Below are 24,042 nucleotides of genomic sequence, written 5' to 3'. Positions count from 1 at the left end.
TTTTAAAGTATTTGCAGAAATGAAATCTAAAAGAGACAGGGAAGAAGAGAATACGTCATAACTAAATCTGCTCAGAACTGCAGTCATTTAACAGGCACTCGATAACATGGCATAAATTATATGGCATATTTGGAGCGTACTTCCTTCAGAGAACCCAGATTCTATTGTTTCTGAATTTTAAGGAAACATTTACCACACATGAGGTGTCTGCTCTACAAGGAGCAGAGCTCATGCTAGCGTGTTGCGTGTAAATACTACAACTGTCACAAAGGCACAGAGGCCCCATGCAGATGATTCTGGATTTTGTGAGACCATGGATTTGGTTTCACAAAAGAGAAACATAAAATTACAGCAGTGTTTGAGTTACATAAACTCTAGATAGTTAAAAATAACTTTTGCTTGTTTTTTTAATTCTTAACAGCATTTCAGGTTTGAACAGAATTAAGTACAATCTGTGGTTAGATTATAGAATCATAGAATGGTTTGGGTTGGAAGGGACCTCAAAGATCATCTAGTTCCAACCCCCCTGCCATGGGCAGGGACACCTTCCACTACACCAGGTTGCCCAAAGCCTCATCCAAACTGGCCTTGAACACTTCCAGGGATGGGGCATCTACAACTTCTCTGGGCAACCTGTTCCAGTGCCTTACCACCCTGAGTGAAAAATTTTTTTCTTATATCCAATATAAATCTCCCCTCTTTCAGTTTAAATCCATTGCCCCTTGTCCTATCACTACACACCCTTGTAAAAAGTCCCTCTCCAGCTTTCCTGTAGGCCCCCTTTAGGTACTGGAAGGCTGCAATAAGATCACCCCGGAGCCTTCTCTTCTCCAGGCTGAACAATCCCAACTCTCTCAGCCTGTCTCCATAGCAGAGGTGCTCCAGCCCTTGGATCATCTTCACGCCCTCCTCTGGACCCGCTCCAGCAGCTCCATGTCCTTATGCTGGGGACTTCAGAGCTGAATGCAGTATTCCAGGTGGGGTCTCACGAAAGCAGAGTAGAAGGGCAGAATCACCTCCCTCAACATGCTGCCCACGCTGCTTTCGATGCAGCCCAGGATACGGTTGGCTTTCTGGGCTGCCAGCCCACATTGCTGGCTCATGTTGAGCTTCTCATCCACCAGCACTCCCAAGTCCTTTTCTCCAGGGCTGCTCTCAATCCATTCTCCACCCAGCCTGTACTTGAGTGCCCTGACCCATGTGCAGGGTCTTGGACTTGGCCTTGTTGAACTTCATGAGGTTCTCACAGGCCCACCTCTCCAGCCTGTCAAGGTCCCTCTGGATGGCATCCCTTCCCTCCAGCATGTCCACAACACCACACAACTTGGTGTCATCTGCAAACTTGCTGAGGGTGCACTCGATCCCACTGTCCATGTCACCAACAAAGATGTTAAATAGCACTGGTCCCAGTACTGACCCCTTTTATTACTCTTATAATGAAAAATATCTCAGAAGACGTGACAAATATCAAGATTGTAGGAATTATAGTTAAAAGGAAGGACAGCGTACACTTTAAAGCTATTAAACTGAGTAATTTGGAAAGCTAAATAGGAGCACCTTCTGCAAGAACTCAGCAACAGGGAACAAACGGAAAGATTAAAAACATTCAGACAACGGTTTATTTTGTCTTAACTATTAATTCATCTATTTAAATTTTAAATCATGGTAGCATCTAGAAAAATACTATTTTTTAAATATAGGCATGTTATCTAAGAAGTTACCCTTATTGTTATAGCCTATTTTGAATTGCCACAGGAAATTTGTGTCAGAGTAACTTCGACAACTTTAAGTCACCTTATTAAAAACTGCCAAGTATTTTCCCACTAGTTAACTGTAATACGCAAAGAGCTTGAACATGAGGTAAAAAAAAAAAAAAAAAAGTATGATGACAAAAATATTTACTGCAATGAGAAAACTCACCGTAAAAGATTTACAGAACCCTCTCTGCTGAGACAGTGTTGTGGCACAGTCTTTCTAAAGTCAAATGTCAAAACTTCCTGGGGGTCAGAGAGTGACTTGCAAGGATATTCCCACAGAGGGTGAGGTTCTGCTTCCTTGGATTCCCTAAAATTCAGCGAATTCTGAAGAAAGAAAGTAATAAAATTATCTGAAAACAATCCAAAGGCAAACAGTCCTTATTTTCAAGTTAATTATGTGTCCTGAACCCAGAGTATTTAAGCAATAAAGCTGCAAGAGGACAGGACTGCACTTCTTCAGCATAAGAGACAATATGTACTACATGCATTAAGTAATTGCTATGACTGTCGTCCTCAGTGCTGAAACAGAAACAGGCAGTTTCAAAACACAATGCATTTAACTTTTGTTCTCCCTGAGATGAATTCTATTCTAGAACTGCCTGTTCTTCTCCACAACAACTACACAGGCAATCTAAAATGGCTAACTCAAATATGGATATCGACAATACAGCTCTGGAAATTGATACAAATAAATCTCACCCTTCCTATCTATTTCTTGAAGTCAAAAAGCCTTTTTCTCTTTCAAAAATACCTGCAAGGCGAAGCAAGGGCAGCAGGATTCATCTGTAAACAACTCTCAAATGATTTGATTTCAAGCTCAGGATAAAATTCTGAGAACGGTATTTTTCTTTTTGAACGAACAGAAGTATTTTTAAAACAGTGTAAAGTACTTGCGAGCTTGACAAATGGGAAGAAACAGACAAGCCCAAAACCCATGCCACGAAAGTTACTGTTTTGCAAGAACTAAACAGCCATCATACTTATTAAAAACTATAACAATGGTGTTCTGCCTAAGATACAAATATTTCAACAGTCACTAAATGCTCTTCTAAGTCCAGGTGAGTTTTGTCCTGTTTTGCTGAGACTTGTGCTGAAACTATTTTCAGTTTTCGTACTTTAATCATGTCATCCATAGTCTGGACATCAAAACCTTCACAGGTGCCGCATGGACTCCGGATTCTCCACAAGTCCTGAAAAAGAAAACAGGGTTTTGTTTGGCTTTATTAAAGGAAATCTTAAAATAGTTTTAGCTGTAGATTAGACATTTCATAACAAGTCAGATAAAGACTCAGTTTACTATCTATACGTTCCTAAACCATTAGAATTACTGCAGGAATCAGAAGATAGTGTAGTTCTGGGAAAATATTTTGCAAGCCAGTTAATTCTTTAGCCACTGTTTTCAACTCCTCTAAAGAACCTGCCACATTTCCTGCCATCTCTATGCATAATTTACTTTAGAGTAGGTATGGATTTGCCAAGATGAAACACTTACAGACCCCTCCACTTCCACTACCCAGCACAGGTAAGGGCTCCCAATCGTATCAAACATTTCGCAGCCTGTTGGACCACCACGCTTCCCTTCAGCACTCCAAAAGTTAGTAAATTCATTTTAGGCACTTCATACTATGCCTCTCATTGACTTCTGCAATCCACTGGACAGACTTTTGCCTTTTCTTAGACTGCATTAATGGTCTCTTAATAGAACAAGATCATTCACTAGCTGTGCATATATACATTTTGTTACCTGTTCATTGTTGCACTTAGCAACCTCAAATGTTCCTGCTTTACAAAATGGCAGCAGGACTACTACAAATTTAAATAAATGCTGTTATAACTTATGCCTGAACACAGCATGAACTAGAGTGACTATGAAGAATTTCTGAATGGTGCACCTGATAGAACTGTCAAATCAGATAGGTAGCATCCTGCTCCCTAAATGCAATTATGGACTGAACAAGTTTATAACTGAAGTAATTTCATCAAATCCTTTCTCTTCCATCCAGCTTTTGCTCATTGCTTAACTGCAACAACAAATCCCTATTCTGACAATACAGAACAGCCCACAGAACCAGTTCTGTAGAATACCTTACAAGATTATGTCTCTTCTTTCTGTTAACCAAGAACCAGTAAATGCAAAGGTTTCTTAAAAAAGATTCTAGTCTTTGAGTCTAGATTCACCACTGAACAAAGAGGAAAACATAAAATTAAAGCAACAGCTTTTGGAATAGCTTAATGGAACGAAACACAAATTCAATGTTCTACCAAAATAGCTATGTGGAATCATCTCTGAACACAACTCTGTACATAAAACTGTAAAACTGAGGTTTAGTGACATGAATGTTACTCTACATTCTACTACTAGGAGTTACCACTCTGTGTGCTTCAGTTTCCTCATCCAGAACATGAAGAGAATAATGCTTATTTCCTTACAAAATGCTTGAGTTCTAGGGAAGTAAATCCACTAGATAAGAGAGCATGGAATTAAAATTAACTGCTTATTTCAATCTGATCACTGTTGATTAGTCTCAAACATCTGCATCCTGTTACAAGATTCACATTGACATTATTTTCTCAGTATATATTTAAATTCTCTGCATTTTTGCAGAAAACTGAAAGGTATGTAAAAACATGCAGCATAGTTGCTTAGTCCCAGAGGGCAAGAGAACATACATATTTGCACACGCAGATATCAAAAGGGGAAGTAAGAAAACAAGGTTGAAGAGCATTCGAATAAGGAAACTGTTAAGGGAGAGAATGCTCAGACACGAAACTACACAGCTGGTGAACCAGACAGGGGGAAGAAAAGAGAGAGGAAAAAGCTGGCATTTTTAACAGATAAACTGAAGGTTATGTTTATGTGAAAATACATTAGATTATAGGCTTTTTTAAAAATTTATAGATATGTATATTTTAGTTACACAGACTAAAGAGTTCCCTCACTTAAGCTACTGGACAAAAACTTTGCATATTAATTATCAAAGTACTTTTTTAATTTCCATTGTCATTATAGGTGAACTCCTCACAATCTTTACTGACCAAGTCCTTAATAACTGCGAAAAAGCGTATACTTTTGTACAATTTCTGAAAGACGATTTTCAAAGTGTTTTCAAGATGAGATCCCCATTATGCTCAAATTTAGAACTGTGCACAGGCTCAAGTGGTTAAAAAAACCACCCATGAAAATATGAATCCTGCCTACAGTCTTATACTCATAAAGCATCATTTTAAAACCCGTTATTTTGCAGAATTTCTGCTTTATACAGAACTACAATTCTCACACACTTCAGCAATATTTCTCTTTTCATTTAAAATACTAAAATTATTCAAGTTATTTTTCTGACAAGAGATGCTTGAAATAACAAAACATCTTCAAGATGTTAAATATTCTTTTCTCAGGTGGTAAGTGCAAAACATATCAAAGTGGACAGTATTAAGATGAGATAAACTTGTTAGAAAACCCTGGCATAGTACTCAATTTTAAGTGAATCTGTGTAAATATCAAGTACATAGTTCCAAACAATCTCACCTGAAATTCCACAATCATCATGTGCAAAGACGCAGACTGAGGCAGGACAGTGACATCACTGCTCAGGTGACTGGTCACAGCTGTCCTAGCGTACCAGAAATACAGGTTATGCCACGGCAACAAACTTGTGGTAAAAAAGGGCTCTCCCAGAAGAACAGAAATCTTGGCAAAGAAAACAGGAGATAAAAAGCATTATAATAAAGAACAACATCTCAGCAACACAGGCTGTGCGTTTCTTTAATAGCTGACAGTGCAATACAGCAAGTGAAGCCATCAGGACAGAAACTTCTACTGTTCCAGAAGGATTTAATTACTGCATCCTGCATATACTGCACAACAGACGTCTTTCTGTGGTTTTAGTTAACAAATTTAAAAATGAATTTTCACGCAACAAAGTTTGAGAGAACATACCACAGTTTTAGGTTGCAAGGCTTTGTAATAAGGGTCATGGAATTCTGAAATTTTTAATTTGAGGATGTTAGTATTTCCAATTAGACTGCAATCTTCTGAGTGGCTTGAGAAATAAGAGCTACGGCCTACTGGAACATATGCAGTTAAACCAGTTTAACCGCCCTTACAGCTTGTGTAGATTACACAGGATGAGACAGTCACGTCCTTTCAAAAACAAAGTGAAAACCCTCCTATAGTCTTTATTTAGTTCAGTCAGAGAAGGTCTGAGCCACCTACTTATTACACTTTATATGAACTGGGATATAATGGGATTCATTGCGGTTACAGCAGCACGGTAGGAAAGCAAGATTCATTTTCATCTTTCGCTCCTCCCCACCCCACTGAAATTCAGTACTGGTCATACCTTTTTATCTTCCAAATGAGAAGACGTCAACAACTCAGGACGTGCTTCTATTATTTTAATTTTATCTTCAAGATGATTTGCTTTAAAAAACTAAAAAAAAACCAAACAGAAAAAAAAAACAAAATCTAGCATACTATCTTTATGAAAAGACGCAGCTGAGACTCAAATCCATAAAAAATAATAATTTTAATAAAATAAACAAAAAGGAAACCAACAGTCAAAAGAAATTTTTGCATAAAGATCTGTACAACTACCAGGAAAAAATGAGAACAACTCCTCCCCTCAACATATCCCGTCTCCCACAGTCTCGTCAAACTGTATGATCAAACACATTCATTAAACGGAATTAATCTCCAAGCAATTGATACAAGGACAATCAAAGGCATCAGCTCCGGCCTTAGAAGTGCCATGAGTTCATTTACTGCTTTAACAGAAAACTGAATACTCACTTTATCCATGACAGAACAGGACACAGCAGAGTTTTCTAATGTAAACACCTAAAGAAAATACACAACAGTTCGTCAACTAGCTTTGTATTTTTGTAAACAAACAATGAAGGAATTATTTCGATGCCATAGTGAACATACCTCATACGAACAATGCACCTATTCCACAGCCCACTCTCATGTACCTTTTTAACACCACCACCCTCAATAACTACAGGCTATAACTAAATGCTGTTTTCACAGCTGCACAAGAAAAAAACAACAGAATGCAAATATTTGTTTTCCATTTTTAAGACGCATGTAGCATATTAACATTTGCTGTAGGCATGAATTTACTCCTGAACAAATGCAAGCATATTGCCAGTGTGCTGAATCAACCTCCAGTAGTGCTTACTCCGTGTAAGCACTGTGTAACATGATCTGGCTGTATCAGCTGGAAAGAGTTCAGATGTGCAATGCAGTACACCAGCCTTCTGAAGCAAGAAAATAATTAGGGTTTATTCAAAACTGGTGAATAGTTAAGCAATATGCTGCTACAGGGCTAGGAAAACATAATGGAAATTTTGGTGTCTGCCCTGGTGGTCTGTGACTGGCCACTACTAAAGACAAAAACACAGGGGCCATGGATCACTGGTTTAACTCAGCATGTTTATTTATTTCTATGAATTGCTTAGCATTTTCCTCAGGATTATATTACATTACACATTCCCAGATATTCAGTCCAACTAGAATAAATTTTAGTTTGAAGAGCCCCATGAGAGAACATATACGTGAGACAGGCAGCGCTGAGCTCTCATTCACACACGCACACTCAGTATTCTTACTGCTTCCTCTCTTGCTGTTACAGACCTTCCATTTCAGACTAGATAATAAATGTAATTATGGAATTGCAAACATAAAAGAAGAAAAGAAAATGCCAGGTATTTAGGTTGGTAGAAAGAGTATTTCCAAAAGCACCAAGATACAAGATGGCAAACAGGAATCGGTGGGGAATGAGGAACACAATTTTCATTCAAGGCTACACATTGGTACACATCAAAAGCAGTAATTATTATCTCCCTAGACTTCAGCTTGATCACAGATGAATTTAACCTCCACTTCAACAAAAGGGGAGCCTCTTTCTCACTTGTCACTGAAGAGGCACTGGAAATAATTAAACAATGGGCTGGAAATGCTGAATGAGAACTAAAAATACCAAGCTAAAACGCAAAGATCAGAAAAACAGGAGGAAGTACTGTACCTGCTTTGCTCCAAGATAGTGAGCCAGCACAGGCAGCAGACTGCCATCGCTGATACAAAGGCAAACACTATCTGTTTTCAGAACCTACAGGAAATAAAGTCATTGTTATTCCTATTTCACACGAAAAAGTTTTCAAATTCTAGACGTTTTGGGGGTGTTTTTTCCCACTTCATACACTTCCATATCAAATAAGGACTGGGAGATACAAAAACATATAACCACTTTGAGCAGAATAGAATAGTGTAAGAAATGTTCAGATAATTCCCTTGTTTTAGGTCAGAAAAAGTTTGCGCAAAAATGTATTGGGTGTCTTTATTCAACTACTAATACTTCTTCTAACAAATACACAGCACTGCTACAAATTCCTATGCAAAAACATCTGCTTGCAATGAAAAAAAAGGAATACCGAAGTTTTCATGACAAAATATAACTTACATCTGCTAAGGTAAATAAAATATACTTAGTGAACAAAGTTCTTTAGCAAGGGAGAAACAAATTTAATAAGTAATTACTGCAAATAAAACAATAAACGCATCTATCACAGAAGCCAAAAAACCTACAGGCAACATACACTCACTTTCATCAAAGACTTGATGTATTGGCGTGTTCGGTTCTGATCATTTAATTCCCCAAAGCGTGGTCTATTCCAAAGAAGATGAGCCTGACATCTACAAACAGGACTCTCAACACGAACATCTGCTTTACACTCCTCTTCTCTGGAAGAAAAATCACACAAAGTATTAACTGCAGCATCAGTAACACGTCTTCATAAACAGGTACATTTACGCATTTCGGCTGGTACACACATTAGTGCACACGGATTCCACTGTCACGTGTTCAAATTTACCAGTTCTCCACGGACGTTTTGCGTTTCCAAATGAAAAGAAGCGAAACAGCTAATTTTCACCATTTTTAAAAGACAAAACCAAGAACCTCCCAAACTTTCCCACTAACTGTGATGGTTAAGTATTTTAGGCTTTCATCTTTTAGAAAAAGATCCTAATTGATCTTCTTTTGATTCCTAAGTAAAAAAGGCACATAATGGAGGCAGAATGCAAGTTATTTCACCCCTCTGTCTATATGCCAGCTCAGCTGAGCTGTATTTTAGGATTTCCAGGAACCAACCATGAGTGTTTTTTGTTTCTCTGTCACAGAATGCTACCAGGTACAAGGCAGAAGCCTGCAGTCTGAACCTCAACTGTGCTTTTATGCATAACATGTTGGATTGTTTTTGGTTTTTTCACCTGTGCATTGCCTATTAAGTGGCTTTAAATAATTTTCTAGTCTGTAGGTTCTCATTTTGCTCTTCTACAAAACAGCTGCTCTAAGAGCAGCAAACACTCGAATTTGGAATAAAATACCACCCCTTTTCACACACATGTATTGTTACCTGGCTTTCTGCAGCTTATACCACACAGAGTACTCATCACGACAAGCAGTCAGGTGCACCTTCTCACCCTGGAGAACTGGCTCCTCATTTGGAAGAAAATACACACACTGCATCCAGTGATCTCTCCACTGAAAAGTGTTGATAAACAAAACTTCAGGAGTTGACTCATCAATAGTAAATGCCAAGTGAGCAAATAGCAGGAAATCAATTAGTAAGAATAGGCACAGCTTTGAAGCTTGATAGTTTCAAATTTTTTTTCTCAAACACAATAAGTGCAAACAACCATTTTGTAGCTTCCTTTTGACTAAGCTGATCTGTCTAGTAAGTACATTCACACAAAAACACATCAATCTAATTTAATAGTGACTGCCTGTTCCTCTATCCAGTATCAGCCCAGTATTTTCCCACACAAGCCTTTTTAATGGGATTATAAATATATTACCATAAACTTAACACTTATTTGGAAATTTAATAAAAGAACTACATGGAAGCAAACCACAGGCTAATATTTTGACCAGGGATAGACTAGTTAAGCAAAAGTATGTGAAAATCTTTGTTTTATTTCTTGAAAATAAGAAAAAATAAAATAAAATATAAAATAAAATATAAAATAAAATATAAAATAAAATATAAAATAAAATATAAAATATAAAAAATAAAATATAAAATATAAAATATAAAAAATAAAATAAACCAAAATAAAATAAACCAAAATAAAATAAACCAAAATAAAATAAACCAAAATAAAATAAACCAAAATAAAATAAACCAAAATAAAATAAACCAAAATAAAATAAACCAAAATAAAATAAACCAAAATAAAATAAACCAAAATAAAATAAACCAAAATAAAATAAACCAAAATAAAATAAACCAAAATAAAATAAACCAAAATAAAATAAACCAAAATAAAATAAACCAAAATAAAATAAACCAAAATAAAATAAACCAAAATAAAATAAAAGTCTGGAAGAAAGCTTCAGTTTCTAAGCTTTACATTAGGACTTATATCCTAAAACAGGTACATACTAAAGTTAACACTTGCTTTCTTAGCATCTTCCAATGCATAAAACATTAGCAAAGTTCCTATACAGTCTAAGTGACAGCTGCTTAAAGCACCCAGTATGGCCTTTGTTCAAAATAATTACTGGTAGTCATCTGATGATAGTATCTGAAGGCTCATATTTTACCTGGAAAGCAGAAGTGGATTTTACCCAGTATGGAGCCATTGTGCAATTTATCATCCCAGAAGGGTCCATGTCAATATCCCACCAGGAAAGCACGACTTGTGCCTTGCCAGATTTTACAGGCTCCAGCTGCACTCTATAGTAGGTAGAAGCACTCCTTACTGGCTTACTGAAATCCACACTGCAGAGAAGCATCAAAATTGTAAAAAGAAATAGTTCAGCATTCTTCAGAAATTCTCACTAGCTTCCTAAGCTGAATACACAACTTAGATAAAAGGCATAACAGGAAAATTTTGTTCTGAACAAAACAATGCTACCTTACCTGAACATTGGCACCACATCACTAAGGATGGTGAAGTCACTTGAAGGCATCTGGTTCAGCTGGATATCACAAACAGAAGGAACACCTGGACAGTTCTCCACTTCTGAAGGGGAGACGATAACTTTTTCACCATCCTCTGCTTCCACATGAATAGGAAACAGTTTGTTCCAGGACCACATTCTTTTGGATTCCACTAACTGGACATACACCGTTGCCCTGTGAGGCACTGCCTCACATCCTTCCTGAGTGTTCAAAACAAAGGGTAAACACATTCAATAAATTTGACTTATTAACACGCATGAGAATTAAATCAATTGGAATGTGAACCAAATTAAAGCAAAGTTGGACTGGGAGCTTTGAAATCTTCACACAAATTATTTTAGAGACTTTTGTAACATCAGAGAGCTTTCTCTTTGCCTCTCTATCTGTGAAATACAATACACATACCTGTCCTGTTCAGCGTGGTTCAGAAAGGCCACATTAATTTATTAGCCATGCAACATTATTGGTTCACTAGCCTCATCTAAACTTGTATTTCCATTCTCATTCTGAAGTAAGATCTTTCTTGAGCTTCTTAAGGCAGATAACTACTAAACTATCAATAAAACAGAGTTTGCAATTGCAATTAGCAAGTAAGAAAAATAACGGCTCCAATATTTAAGCAATGACAACTTTGTATCCACGTTTAAAGAGTAGAAAACAAGTAAGTTGTTCTAAAAAAAACCCCAACACTGTGAACTAAGAGCTAACTGTGAAGTCCAACTACAATGCTTTTACTAAAAGGACCAATTACAATTTAGAGTTATATATGGAGAGCACTAAAACTTAGAAACCTAAATGAAGTTTTGCCATCCACGTTTTAGTTAAAGGAAAAAATTAGAAAGGGTAAAAGAGAAAGCCCTAAAATTATACCTATAGATTACATGACCAGAAAAAAATTTATATTAATTTGATTACAGTGTTTAAAGTATTTCCACAGGCAAAAAAAGCATGTGAAGTAGCAAGAGCTCCTTAGGGAAAAAAAAAAACAAAACCTACAATCAATGCCTGGGAGATGAAGCTCACCAAAAACGAAATTCTCTGCCTAAATTTGAAAACATCTTGGGACCTATTTGCCATTGGAACAAACTACTACGGAAAGCTCCAAATCAGAAATTCATGCCTTTCTGAAAGGCATTTGTTAACTAGAAAGTTATTGGTCTTAACACAAAGCAACTAAGCGTAATTTCAGAGCCTGTACTGCTTTATTCCCCAATAGCTTTACTCTAGCAATGAATCGAGTAAACTACTCACTGAATAAGAAATGAGCACAGCTGATGTCATATTTACAAAGGATACAGAAGTCTAAATCAAATATAATCTCTAGTCTACTCCAAGAAAAGACAAGAGTTTTTCTAGGGATAAATCTGACACACTATCAATTTCTGTTTTCTTACCTGCACAAGATATTTGTGTGCATGCTCATAGCTTGGTAAAGCTCCTTCTCCTATCAGCTCTGTATCGAATAATTCTGTTACCAGGATGTTTGCACGACATTGCATATCTCCATCTAAAAGACACAATTTAATATTGTAATATTAAGAATTTATGTAAGTCTTTCAAGAAAATGCTATTCTGAAAACACAAGTAATTAAAAAAAACAAACTTATTCCTGTTAGAGAGCCTGCTGAAGACTCCAAATTATATTCCTTTAGAAGCTGACTATGAAATACAAATGACTACTGCAATACTATTACAACACTTCCTTTTGAAGTAAATTTCCAGTATGACTTTCTAGAGAGCAAAGGATTTGCTTGTTTTAATTAAACACATTCAGAAAATAAGAAAAAGACATATTCCTCCACGTTTTTAAGTACTTGTCAATTTTTTTAACCTTAGCCTATTTTCTCACCTGGGCCAACAGTGACTTCAGTGGAGTGCTTGTTGATTACCTTGATCTTGTCACGAAAACCATTCTTCTCCACTATCTTCACAGCAGCATTAGCCATGGGCTTGAAAACCTGTAAATAGCGAGAGTGTAACAAACTAGTAAACTAATATTAGTTTTCAAAAATGAAAGGACACCAACACAAAACGAAGCATTATCTAGTCCTGCAAAAATCTTAACACCTTTTGTATCTTTTCCTATGTTTGAAGTTCATTACCATGAAACAAGACAGCAAGCCTCGCTTCAAAAGTTCATAGAGCTCCAATGTCACTGTTACAAATTATCAATCGTCTCCAAAAACTACTCCGATTTAACTTCCGAAAGAATACACATTAAGAATACTTTAGCATTTAGACAAACTTGCTGTTTTTAAAAGTAAAGGAATATATGCATCAAGAGAGGCCCTAAAAGACTTCTATGTGCTCAAGCTATAAAACAAATAAATACGTAAAATAAAAGAACTGAAAACAACCAGCACTGAAATGGTCACTTAAGTATCCCAAAAATCTGCTTTAATTAACATAACTGTGAAGTGAATTTTTATTTCATTTATGACAAAGAGAAGAACAGAGAAAGTATATAGCTTGAAAATAGCAAACAATGAAGAATGTGTTGAAAGGGCTTAACTTCTCTACCCAGTTTTTAAACTAAAAAATGTTAAATATTCTACTCAGCCACACCACCTGACTACTTAAAAAGAAATCTATAGCCACTTTGGCACACAGCCCAAGTTCCAGAACTGGAATAATGTATTGCTATTAGAACATCTATACCAGTAGCTCTCAGACTTTTCAGATTATGGTTTTATTTTCCATTATGGGCCTCCTTTCCTCCCACAAGCTAGTGATCCTCCTCTGCCAGAGTGGTCAATAAACTACTAAGCAGAAGACAACAGACCCCTCCTACCACTTCACTTTGTCCCTTCCCTATGACAGGTTGTGAACAGATTTATTCTGGAGTTTTTTGCTTCCTGCACTTATACAAAAGATGACTGTGACTGAAAAATGATCACAGGATAAAATCCTAGATAAAAAAGGTAGATTTTTACATGGATAAAAATCACAGCAAACCCTTCCAACTATGACCTATAGACAAGTGAATCTTCTATTTGTTTCTTCAAATGTGTAAAAAAAAATAAACGAACCGGCCAAAATGTTCCTGTTGCTACCCTTCACATAAGTAACGACTGCTAACGACCCTCAGGATGTTTCTTAACTGCCAATAAAACAGAAGATGCTCTATCGGATCACAAAGAGATGGAAAACAAGTTTATGAGACAGTCTCTTTATTAAGATGGGGTGCATGTTATGATTAAGTGAGAACCCACCTCCAAGAGCTGAAACTTATGAACATTAGCAATATAGTCTGAGAATACTCACATTTTTCAAAAACATTAATCAAGTTTTCCATATTACACTGAGCTTTGATAAGCAGAGAAGACAGGACACTAAAAAACCTTAGTGCTGTTAATATGTACATTTACAGAAGCCATCCCAAGAATGAAAAAACATATTACGTCTTTTCAACCATATTCTTGTAAGATCTAAGTATTCTTCACACACATAAAACCATCAAACTTGCACTTCAGAAACCATAATACAAAATAGGAAACGTGTCCAGAGCATGGATCATTCAGACAGAACAACTACACTAAAGCTCTAAAAAGAGGTTATGAACATGCATGCAGAAGTATGTGCAACCAGCAACAAACACTTACCTCAACTGCATAGCAGAAATCTGCACCTGCTGAAGCTGCCATCATAGACAGGAGTCCTGTGCCAGTCCCTATGTCTAGAACAATTGCTTTCTCACCTCTTTCTTTTACTCTGCTCACTGCAGCACGAATACCTTGGTAATACTTCACGTTCTGTGGAGAGGGAGAAAAAAAAAAAGAAGATGGATTTTATCTACTTTATCTACTAAGACCTTTCATCTACTTATACTTCTAACTTTTGTGCAGAAATCTTGCATTCTCGACTGTGAGATCAAAATTAGAAAAAAGCCTACAGACATTCTTTATGCTCTAGTCATATCAAAGCCATTTGATAGTCATATCAAAGCAAAAGCAAGTGTTTTTAGAGGGATCAGTCCATTTAAAGCACATCAATTTTTATCACACTACTCACTCATCATTGATCAATCAGCTACTTACAGTGCATGCATAATTTACAAATTCAATATGTTTTCTAGATATAAAAATAATAGTAAGATTCATGTGAGATACTACTGATTTTCTTGCTATTTTCCCCCCCAGCACCACTCAAATAGTCATATAGTGCCTATGACAGCACAAGAGCTGAAGTATCTTGGATTTAGATTCCTCTCTTAATCTACCGGAAAACATTCATAGATGAGAAGCAACACGTGTAAACACAGGCTTCTGGTTATGCGCCGTTAAGTGGGGCTACATGCATACCAGTAATAACAACAGGAAAAAAAAACAGATCCTGTCATCTGTCAGCTACAGGACACAAACTGAAATATATGCTTATATTTACTCCGTAACAGTCTATTGTAAGACATTCCTTTCCAAATGATTTACCAAACTTTTCCAAATAATACACTATCTTTGGACGTCATAAATCTAGAAGGTCTGCTGGATCCCTTTATGAACAATTCTAGTTAACACTTTTGATATAAAATTCCAGTAGAATTGTTTTAATTACTTAGACACAACTTGCTGTCTCTACATGGCTTATTAAACGCCTGATCCCTCCTCTGGCATATTTTAATTCAGTATGAATTCAAGACTCAAAGTATAGGCACCATAGATGCCTTTAAAAGGCTATTGACTAAATGGTTGACTAAATGGCTAGAGCAGAAAGAACATTCAAACCTAAAAATAAAACAAAAGAACAAAGAGACTTTATTTACATTCCTATAAAACTAAGAAGCCTAGATTCACATTTACAGCCTTTGAAATTTCACCTAATGAGCTCTCTCTGTCAAAAATGTCAAACACAGAACAGCAAAATCAGCTACTAAATGTAAATATCATGTTCTGCAGCAAACAACAGAACACTAGAGTCAGATGTAAGAAGGCATCTGTTGATCTAAGAGCAGGTCTAGTATCTTAAAGGGTACAAATTTGAACATTTCATCTTTCAGAGAAATCTGTATAATCATGCAATGACAGCTATTCAAGAGGAAGGAAATGAGTATTTTCTCCCCATTCAAAAGGCTCTTTTGCTCCTATACTTACTCTGTCTTTATCATGAAGCATGTCTGCGTAGCGTGATCTACAATAAAAAAAAAACGCAGTCAAAATCCTACGTACTGCAAAGCACTACAAAGCTGCTGGATCTCGTATAACCTCCTTCGATTTCTCTTACTGAGGCAACTGGTTCCCATGGCCCATAAACGCACAGATAACCGATATGTTCTTTGGAGATTTGAATTGTTTCCCAAATCTAAGGGATAATGTAATTTCAGTGATCTGGTCATGAGCATATAAATGAACTAATTAACTGCTGGCATATGTCCTCTCTCCAGCAAAGGACCCAAAACATAGACCCATGGATAAACAGCTGTGAAATAACAGCTGGGATAGACAGAGGTTCAGACAGAGCAACACACAGCAATGAAAGACAGTCTAATAACAGTCTAACATTTGTTACCGAGAGCTGAATTTCTTTAGTCCCCATTTCTACATGGTTACATTATTTAAAAATACTCAAAAATTTAATCATCCGAACTTTTCTGACTGTTACATTAAGCTCTTACAAAGGAATAGGCAATTGGCAATTATTTGTTGCACTGGGGATTTAAAAGAAATTTAGTCAAAGCATTTTGCCACAAGTCACCAGCATTAAGATAAGCGACTTAGAAAATGTTTAAAAAATATAGAAGGAAACTTCTATACAATACTGTACAAACTTCTACACAATACTTTACAAACTTCTACATTTACCCTTCTGTCCTGTACAACACAGGGCACTGTAACATTTAGACTGTTCTACAGTCTGTTCATCTCGTGCCCTTGGAACCTCTACAGAGGTAAATCCAAAAACTGTCATAAAAACAAGTTGGGTTTGCTCTTTTTTGTAGCTTTAGTGGAACAACAAGCTATTTTTTCCAGTGTACCTTGCTATTTCCTGATGGTAGTCGTAGTTCTCATCCTCTTCTAACCACTCCATTGCACCAGTGGTTGGATTAGCTCTTCCACAAAAGATCCTCATGACCAATCTCAATTTGTATTATTTATGTATGATGTGCAGTTTCGCCGCTTTGGCTTCAGTATAATACCCAAAATATTGGCTGTAGGGAAAAAACAAACACAAAACTTCAAGTGAAAACACTTTAAGCTATGGATATATATATAAGTAGTTTATTACACCTGCCTCGGCCACAAGCACTGATCACTGCTTTGCACTTTTTCCATAACAACGTTTTATGCGCAAACCTGTCACCCATCCCTGTTCAGGAATATAGCCCAGAAAAAAACAAAAAACCAAAAACAAACACACGAGTGAATTCACCAGGAAAAGCACCTGTCCTGACGGCGATGCACGCCGGGCCGGGGGCGGCCAACCACCCTCTCGGGGGGTCCCCACACGCCGCCCGAGAAGGGACCTGCGACCTCCCGGCGCGGCGGGCTGGCTGAGGCCGGAGCAGAGCCCCTGCTCGGCGTTCCCCGCGCCCGGCAGCGGGCGAGCGTCACCTCGGGGCAGGCCCGGACCTCCCCGCCTCAGCAGGGAGCTGCGACAGAAGACGGCGAGAAAGTCGTTCGCCACCCCTGCGCGAAACCGCAGCCTCGGGGTGCCGAGCCGGCGCGCTGCCACCTCCGCGCCCCCCGACATGGCCGCCGCGGGCACCTACCCCTCAGGCCGCCTCACAGCCCGCGAGCCGCCACCTTCCCGGCGTGCCCCGCGCGGCACGGCGAGCCGCCGGCCGTGCCCGCCCCTTCCCGCCGTGCCGCGCGGGCGCCATGGAGCGGGCGGCGGTGCTGCGCGTCAAGCGGAAGCGCGGCGGGCCGGAGCCGGCCGAGGCGCTGCTCCTCGCCTGCAAGCGGCTGCGCACGGAGCGCGGCGGCGCCCAGCCGGTGGAGAGGAGCCTCTTCAAGCTGGTGGCGACCGTGTCCTCGAAGGTACCGCGGCGCTGCCGCCGGGGTGGGCCGGGCCGCGACGCGCCTCGGGAAGCGGCGGCGGTTTGGTGCAGCCGGGGCGTTTCGTTGTGCTCCCAGAGGGGCTTTCGAGAGCGGCCGCTTTCCGCAGGCTGCAGCGCGGCTCCGCGCGGGCTTCTCGGGATCCCCGGTGGGCGCGGAGTTCTCGCCAGTAACCCGGAGGGGAGCGCCCCGAGGCGAATGCCGCCCGGTCCCGGTAAGGGTACGGCGGCCTTCGGCTCCGCTCCGAGCGGCCGGCTGCGCAGCAGCGCACCTGCGTGCAGAGCGGGCCGTTCGCCGAGCGACGGAGTGCAGAGTGACCCCCGTGAAAAGCTGCGTTCGGCACTGGCTTCTGTAGGCCCGAGTTGTTCTGCACTTACAGAGTTGTCAATAAGCGAAGCTTGAATTTCTGTCGTTCGAGGGGCTGAAGCTCAGCCCTTGGAAACTAACAACTTCCAGCCACTCTACAGTCTTCTGTATGGAATAAAACTGGTCTTTCATGGGAGCTCGTCTTCATAGGAGACTAAAGGATATCGTGCCTTAAATCTGGGAGCATCACAGTCTTCCAAAGGCATGTGTTTTCGCTTGGAGGGTTATTCTGTACCACAAAGTGTATTGTTGAAAAATCAAATTGAAACAGTCTTACACTTTACAAGTATCTTACACTTTTTCCCCCGGTATGGAGAGAGTATTGCAATAGTTGTGTTGCTTAAAGCGGTAGTAGAAGTTAATTGAATGTTGTTAGGAAGGTTGGTACTGCAGTCCTTAAATAGGAAGCACCAGTAATACTAGTTTTTAATCACTTTTAGGAAGGAGTATGACTTACTGTGTTGATGGTGTCATTATATTCCTCCTCCTTTTTGTTCCTCTACCCAGAATGAACCAGTTCAGAAATATGTTCAAGAAGTAATCACTCGAGACAAAGCGGCTCAAAGTCTGCGACCCTCTTTAGGAAGCACTCAGCGAATCATTCAGGAACTCCGCTCTTCCAAGCAGGTGAAAAGGAAAGAAAACCGTTACCGTGTAATCGCCAGCCATCGACCTAACTGCACTGAAACAGTTACACCTGTCAGAAATGGCACAGCATCGACCGGTGGTGACACATCAGACTTGGAAGCAACAGAAGATGCTTCACAAAAGGAGAGCGGTGCTGTGGACAAGAGCTTGGGCTGCTGTGGGAAATTCCAGTTGTTTGACATTGAACAAGAAGAGGAGGTGGTGGGAGACTCCGGCGTAACTGCTGCAAACCCACAGGTCAGCAAATGAACTTAGTGTACTTGAAGTAGAACTTAGTGTACTTGAAGTACTCTCGTATCACTGTTGACTGGTACGTGCAGGTGAACTGACTGCTGTAGAAGGTTTTTTGCATTGTAAGTGTTCCACTATTTAATAGGAGCTTTAACTGGATGGTTTTGAGTTGGAACAGTTAATATATGGCACAGGAAGTAACTCCCGTGACTATTCTGAAGTGCAGTAATGATGTTCAGATAAACAGCTGTGTGGAGTTGGCTGCTACAGGAAGGGCTCGTATCTCCCTGTTATTTCTGCACCCTTGTTCTGATGTATAAATTCTCATATTCATCTGTCAGGTGGATCTCTGAGGTTTTTGATTAACAACTTCTCTACCTAGAAAAAGAAAAAATCTAATTCAGTGTCTTCTCATCCACCTAGACACCTAGGAACATCATTTGTAGGCAAGATTCACTAAAGGAAAAGATACTTTTAAGCCTTCCCTTCTCATAATTCCAATATAAGGTTTTATTGTATATTTTGTTTTTAGCAGAACTGTAGGTATTTGGCAGACTGCTTAAGCCCCTATGTCCTGTTTTCATTGGCATTATGAGTTAAGTATGTTTTCAGTTGGAGAAATATATGCTCAATATCTAGCATAGTTTTAAGCATGAAGAAGCTCTGCCTTCTGCGTAGCGTTGCCCTGCAGAGTGTAAAGGAGATTTTGTATTAGAGACATATGGAAGAGAAGGTAAAAGGGCTGCGTATGCTTTCTTTAGCAGCTCCTTCACTGTGTGCTTTACTTATGCAGCCCATCACAGCTAAGGAAAACTTAAATGCCTAACATTAAAAAAGAAGGTACTCGAGTGAGCAAGAGCCCAACCAGCTGTCATCCTTCAATGTTTCTTACAGGTTATTTCAGGGTTTTGCTATCGCACTTTAGTACAGACTCCACTTTCTGTTAAGCCATAGCAAGTCGTTCAAACAGACATCTGATAATGTTAGTTATCTGTTATTTATCACCCTGCTGATTAGAAAACCAGAAATGAAACTGAGGCAGCATCACAATTTTTTTCTTATTCTTTTAGAGCTAGCTGTAAGTGTTGGAAACAAGAAGTAAGCTTTCTTTTTCATTCTCTAAGTATTTAGAACTGAATGAAAGGCTGGTCTGTAGCTTTGCCTCAGGATTACTTAAGTAGTTCAGGAGACACCACTGTGAATTGGTAAAGATATTCTGAAAAGCTCTAGCAGAGAAAATTGGCAGCAAGAACCTGCCCTTGTAGACCTTCAATTACAGGTCACTAAAGAAAATAAATTGAAATTTTTTTTTTAGGAAGGAGAAAACATGAAGCAATTTCTTCTATCTTAATGTTGAAGTGGAGAAATAAAAGGCACATCTGTAGGGCCTGACAGCCTTTTCCTGTTAATCTGATGCATTTTCATTGTTTCTCCTGTACACTCTGTAATCTGCTTGCGTATTATCCGCGCTACTGTATGCGCATCTTTCCTGCAGTGTTGCAAGTGTAATGCTCTACAAAGCACAGGCTGTCTTAAAACTTGTCTTTTCAACCAACATGTCATCAGAAACAGATGAACAGTTCTACAGGATTAGTCATGTCCCCTTCAATAGTTTCTAATGAACTTGTCCCAGTTGTTTTCTCCTGTTGTCTGAAGCAAGGCATGGCTGCACAGTACGATGGTAATTAGAAAATTCTACAGTGTCTTTCTGTTCTAGGTTGCTGACGTTCCAAGTATCAACATTTCAGTGGGAAAGTGTTTTGGTCTGAGATTTCAGAATGTCATCCTTAGATAGCTGTCAGCTACTGTCTACAAAGAAGATTGTTGGCTATAACTAAGACTTTTTGTGTGTGGCTTCAGTGGAAATACGCCATTTCTTTTTTATTTTATTTTTTCTCAGCAGAAGACTGATCCAGATGTGATTCTTTGCAATGCAGTAGAGATGATCCGTGAGCGTTTACATGTTTCTGAAGATGGTAAAAAAGGAGAACACCGAGAGAAAGAAGATGAGTATGTTTATGACATCTACTATATGGAAACATCAGCCCCTGGTTGGATCCAAAATATCCTTTCTGTACAGCCCTATAGAGAAGAATATGAACTGGTAAGAGTGTGAGAAAACAGATTTTCCTGAAATAGAAGGATCACAAGTAAAACATGCTTGAAGTTCTTTCATTAAATTTGCCATGCCAAGAAAGATCACTGCAGGTACTACTCGTGTGCTCAGTGACTTCTGTGTCAGGTTTTTTGTAACTGCTGGTCCTGTGTTCCCCCAGGTCAGTTGATTCAAGCAAATTATGATACAACAATGAAAACTGAAGAGACAGTGCTCATGTACTCAGAAGAATTTGTCTGGCTTCAAATTGCCAAATTTTGGCACATAAATGTAAACATAAGTAATTCACATCTCATTGTGACTAGGAGACAGCAATTAAAACGTAGTTGTAAATACAACTTGAGTATTTGTTGAGTGAAAAAATGAGCAAGAGGATACAAACAACTTTTTCCATATTTGAGGACTTGATTTTAATCCTAATATGAGATATTTTCTTGTAAGGGAATTGTCCTTCAGTGACTGTGGAGTTAGGAAGAGAAGTGTAAGCTTCAGTCTCATCATATAGATACTGTGATCTGTAGACTTGCATATGAGGAACCTGAAGATATTTTTTTCTTTAGGATTAATTTAGACATTAACCGTGGGATTCAAATGCTGAAGTGGAACATGTAAATGCATGACTTAGGTGAAAAATCAGTTAAAACTAAAGCAGATCACTGTGCTACGGTGAACGTACCGACAATGCAGATATTTCTGCAGTGTGCTTTGTGTGAGTGTTGAATAACATGTGCTTGCAGTAGATAAGCATCTCTTGGCTCTTTATGATCTGTATAGAATTGTATAGGTGGATGAAAAACTGCTTAATGCCGAGTGTCTGTATTTATAGCAAATGTTATGTTTTGTGTTGACATGCAGGTAGATGATGATCATGTTCCAGGGGAAATATATGAAGATGAAGATGATGAAAATGATGAAAACAACTGGCGTAATGATTATCCTGATGAAGATGAATTCTTACCTGAGGAAGATGGTGATGGAGAAAGAGGTACACCTGTCATAAATATCGTTTGCTTTCATGCTGTGCACATATAAATCCCATCCATTTTTATTTGCCATCTCTAAAAAGCAGCTAACTGAGCACTGCTGGGGTAGTGTTCTGCTCTTTTAACGGGCTAAATCTGCTTAGAGAAGGATCATCTTTCTTGGAACTACAAGGGATCTTGGTGGTTTTGCAAAGTCAAAATTAAGAACTCCATTTCAGGCTGCTGCAATTGCAAAGGAGTGCTTGTTTTGAGAAGGAGTAGATGATTTGGTTCCACATGCTCATGAAACACTGCCTCTACTTAACTCCCCATCCCAGTGCACTCCAAGCCCAATTCAAACCTCATCTAATATAGATGTTTTTCAGGCTTTGTATTTGTTAATGTGAGTTACTTCACAAGCTTAAAATAGTCTGATTAACCTAACTGTTTAACTAAAAAGAAGGGGTAATCTAAAATTGTTGATGCTCTTTAGAGTCTGAAGAGAGCTTCAGTGATGAGGACCAGTGTTACAGGAGAAGAACATGGAACAAATACCAACAGGAGGTTCTACAGGAATTTGGATATGATGAGATCCAGGATTTGGATTCTGACTAACAGTCCCTTTTGAAGATGAAACGCATACTGAACACGAAATTCTACTGCTGCAGTAGGACTAAAAATCCAGACAGCTGCTGATGGCTATTCATAAGAATGTTGAACTAAAAAAGAAACACACAAAGAACCCTGGAAAACCACTTTCCAGTAAAAGTTGTGCTCATCGGGACAGTACAAAACCAATCTTTACATGGATGAGCTTTAAGCTGAATTTTTGCCTGACTCTACTTCCGAAACTGTTGGTGACTAGCATGGCTCACCCTAATGCTTACTGACTAGGCTTGAGCATTAGACACTAGGTTGGGATTCCAGTAAATGCTAAAACCTTTTACTATCTGAGCAGCCAACTTGAGCTGGTAGATATTAAATATATGGGTGTGAATATGGCCACTTGACAATAAAAATTTTCATTCCAAGCAAAAGATACTATATGCTTTAAAATAGATTTTTCTGCCCATGCTGAGGTGCTGAAGGAACTGTTTTTTTTTTTTAAAGCTGCATGCCTGAGCATTTGTACCTCTGCTGACAGTACCTCCACATCACAAATAGAGGCACTGTTGGCAGCAGCCCTTCTGGTCACGTCGAGCGGGTTAGGTTGCCCAAGAAGATCAAGTCTGCCATGATGGAAAGTGGAAGTCCTGGAAAAAGGCACTCTGTCCTAGTGTTTTCTACTGCATTTGTTCCTAAGTTTCAAGTTACCTTCTTTACAAGTGTTTGAGCATATGAAATGCCTCAGCCTGTCCATTTTATTGCTGGATGTCTCACCAGTAATTTAACTACTGGAATAGAGCAGTATGTGTGCATTTAAATTGTAAATAAAGAATTTTTGACTGAGTTTTCTTCACTCATTTGAAGATCATAGGAGTTGGTACAGCTGAAGCCATGTCAGCATTTTAACTTGTGTTTATCTTCAAAACAATTTAATCTTACCTGTTTGGACACAAAGTATTTCAGCACTCTCCTACTTGAGTCTGTAAAAATGTTAGAATGTTAGATCTATGTCAGTCATGAGCAGCAGTGACTTTAGGTCAATTAATTCTGGCTGGTGGTGTCAAGGTAGTGGAGGCAAAGTATTGTTTTTTCTTGATTTCACAGAAAGGTCAATATGGCTATCAACCTATGGCATGACTCTAGCCTGTTAAAGCTGTGCTGCCCCCTGGACAGAGGTCTCAACTTAGATACTGAATTCATTCTAATCATCTGCAGGATTTAAAAACTGTATTATAACAGCTAAATGCTAATTTTCATTAAACACTGAAAAGACCCTGCACATTTACACGCCAACTGTGCATAAAGTTCCTCAGCTAGAATTTAACTATCTTAAATCCCAGTGCTTCTTCCTAAAAGTAGCTCAAGACTCCAACTGGTGTTAGTCTTCACCATCTACTACC

The 24,042-nt window shown here is 38.8% G+C and overlaps 2 protein-coding genes across 9 annotated transcripts in view; one reads left to right on the top strand and one right to left on the bottom strand.

Moving 5' to 3' along the window:
* The window catches only part of PRMT7 (protein arginine methyltransferase 7), a 44,581-nt gene extending 27,121 nt beyond the window's left edge, over positions 1 to 17,460 (bottom strand). For 3 of the 7 annotated variants that reach the window (XR_015222566.1, XR_015222567.1, XM_086620859.1), the window contains exons 1-16: positions 17,428 to 17,460; positions 16,693 to 16,866; positions 15,812 to 15,848; positions 14,327 to 14,476; positions 12,574 to 12,682; positions 12,119 to 12,231; positions 10,683 to 10,924; positions 10,364 to 10,541; positions 9,174 to 9,301; positions 8,355 to 8,499; positions 7,784 to 7,867; positions 6,547 to 6,594; positions 6,098 to 6,187; positions 5,284 to 5,445; positions 2,873 to 2,947; positions 1,921 to 2,081 (exon numbers count right to left, since the gene is read on the bottom strand). Coding sequence is in view for 5 of the 7 variants with exons in the window: in XM_086620859.1 (XP_086476985.1) it covers positions 1,921 to 2,081; positions 2,873 to 2,947; positions 5,284 to 5,445; positions 6,098 to 6,187; positions 6,547 to 6,594; positions 7,784 to 7,867; positions 8,355 to 8,499; positions 9,174 to 9,301; positions 10,364 to 10,541; positions 10,683 to 10,924; positions 12,119 to 12,231; positions 12,574 to 12,682; positions 14,327 to 14,476; positions 15,812 to 15,848; positions 16,693 to 16,787 (1,817 nt within the window). In the remaining 2 variants the exon portion in view is untranslated. Of the gene's footprint in view, positions 1 to 1,920; positions 2,082 to 2,872; positions 2,948 to 5,283; positions 5,446 to 6,097; positions 6,188 to 6,546; positions 6,595 to 7,783; positions 7,868 to 8,354; positions 8,500 to 9,173; positions 9,302 to 10,363; positions 10,542 to 10,682; positions 10,925 to 12,118; positions 12,232 to 12,573; positions 12,683 to 14,326; positions 14,477 to 15,811; positions 15,849 to 16,692; positions 16,867 to 17,075; positions 17,147 to 17,427 lie in introns of those variants that run through there. The other 4 variants (XM_086620862.1, XM_086620863.1, XM_086620860.1 and 1 more) reach the window with 3 other exon arrangements.
* A 73-nt stretch (positions 17,461 to 17,533) lies between these two features.
* SLC7A6OS (solute carrier family 7 member 6 opposite strand) lies at positions 17,534 to 23,485 on the top strand. Of its 2 annotated transcripts, none has more exons than XM_086620840.1 (5): positions 17,534 to 17,695; positions 18,587 to 18,964; positions 20,859 to 21,062; positions 21,930 to 22,059; positions 22,530 to 23,485. In XM_086620840.1, exons 1-5 carry the CDS (start codon positions 17,537 to 17,539, stop codon positions 22,649 to 22,651), a joined length of 993 nt encoding a protein of 330 aa, XP_086476966.1. In that variant the 5' UTR covers positions 17,534 to 17,536; the 3' UTR covers positions 22,652 to 23,485. The 2 variants fall into 2 exon arrangements, with proteins under 2 accessions (XP_086476966.1, XP_086476965.1); XM_086620839.1 differs by having other exon boundaries at positions 17,537 to 17,695; positions 20,862 to 21,062.
* Positions 23,486 to 24,042: the final 557 nt, after the last annotated feature.

The sequence above is a fragment of the Tauraco erythrolophus genome, chromosome 15 (genome assembly GCF_009769465.1).
Source record: "Tauraco erythrolophus isolate bTauEry1 chromosome 15, bTauEry1.pri, whole genome shotgun sequence".
Taxonomy (NCBI): domain Eukaryota; kingdom Metazoa; phylum Chordata; class Aves; order Musophagiformes; family Musophagidae; genus Tauraco; species Tauraco erythrolophus.
Note: the sequence above shows the minus strand (reverse complement) of the source record. Positions and strands in the feature narration are given on the sequence as shown.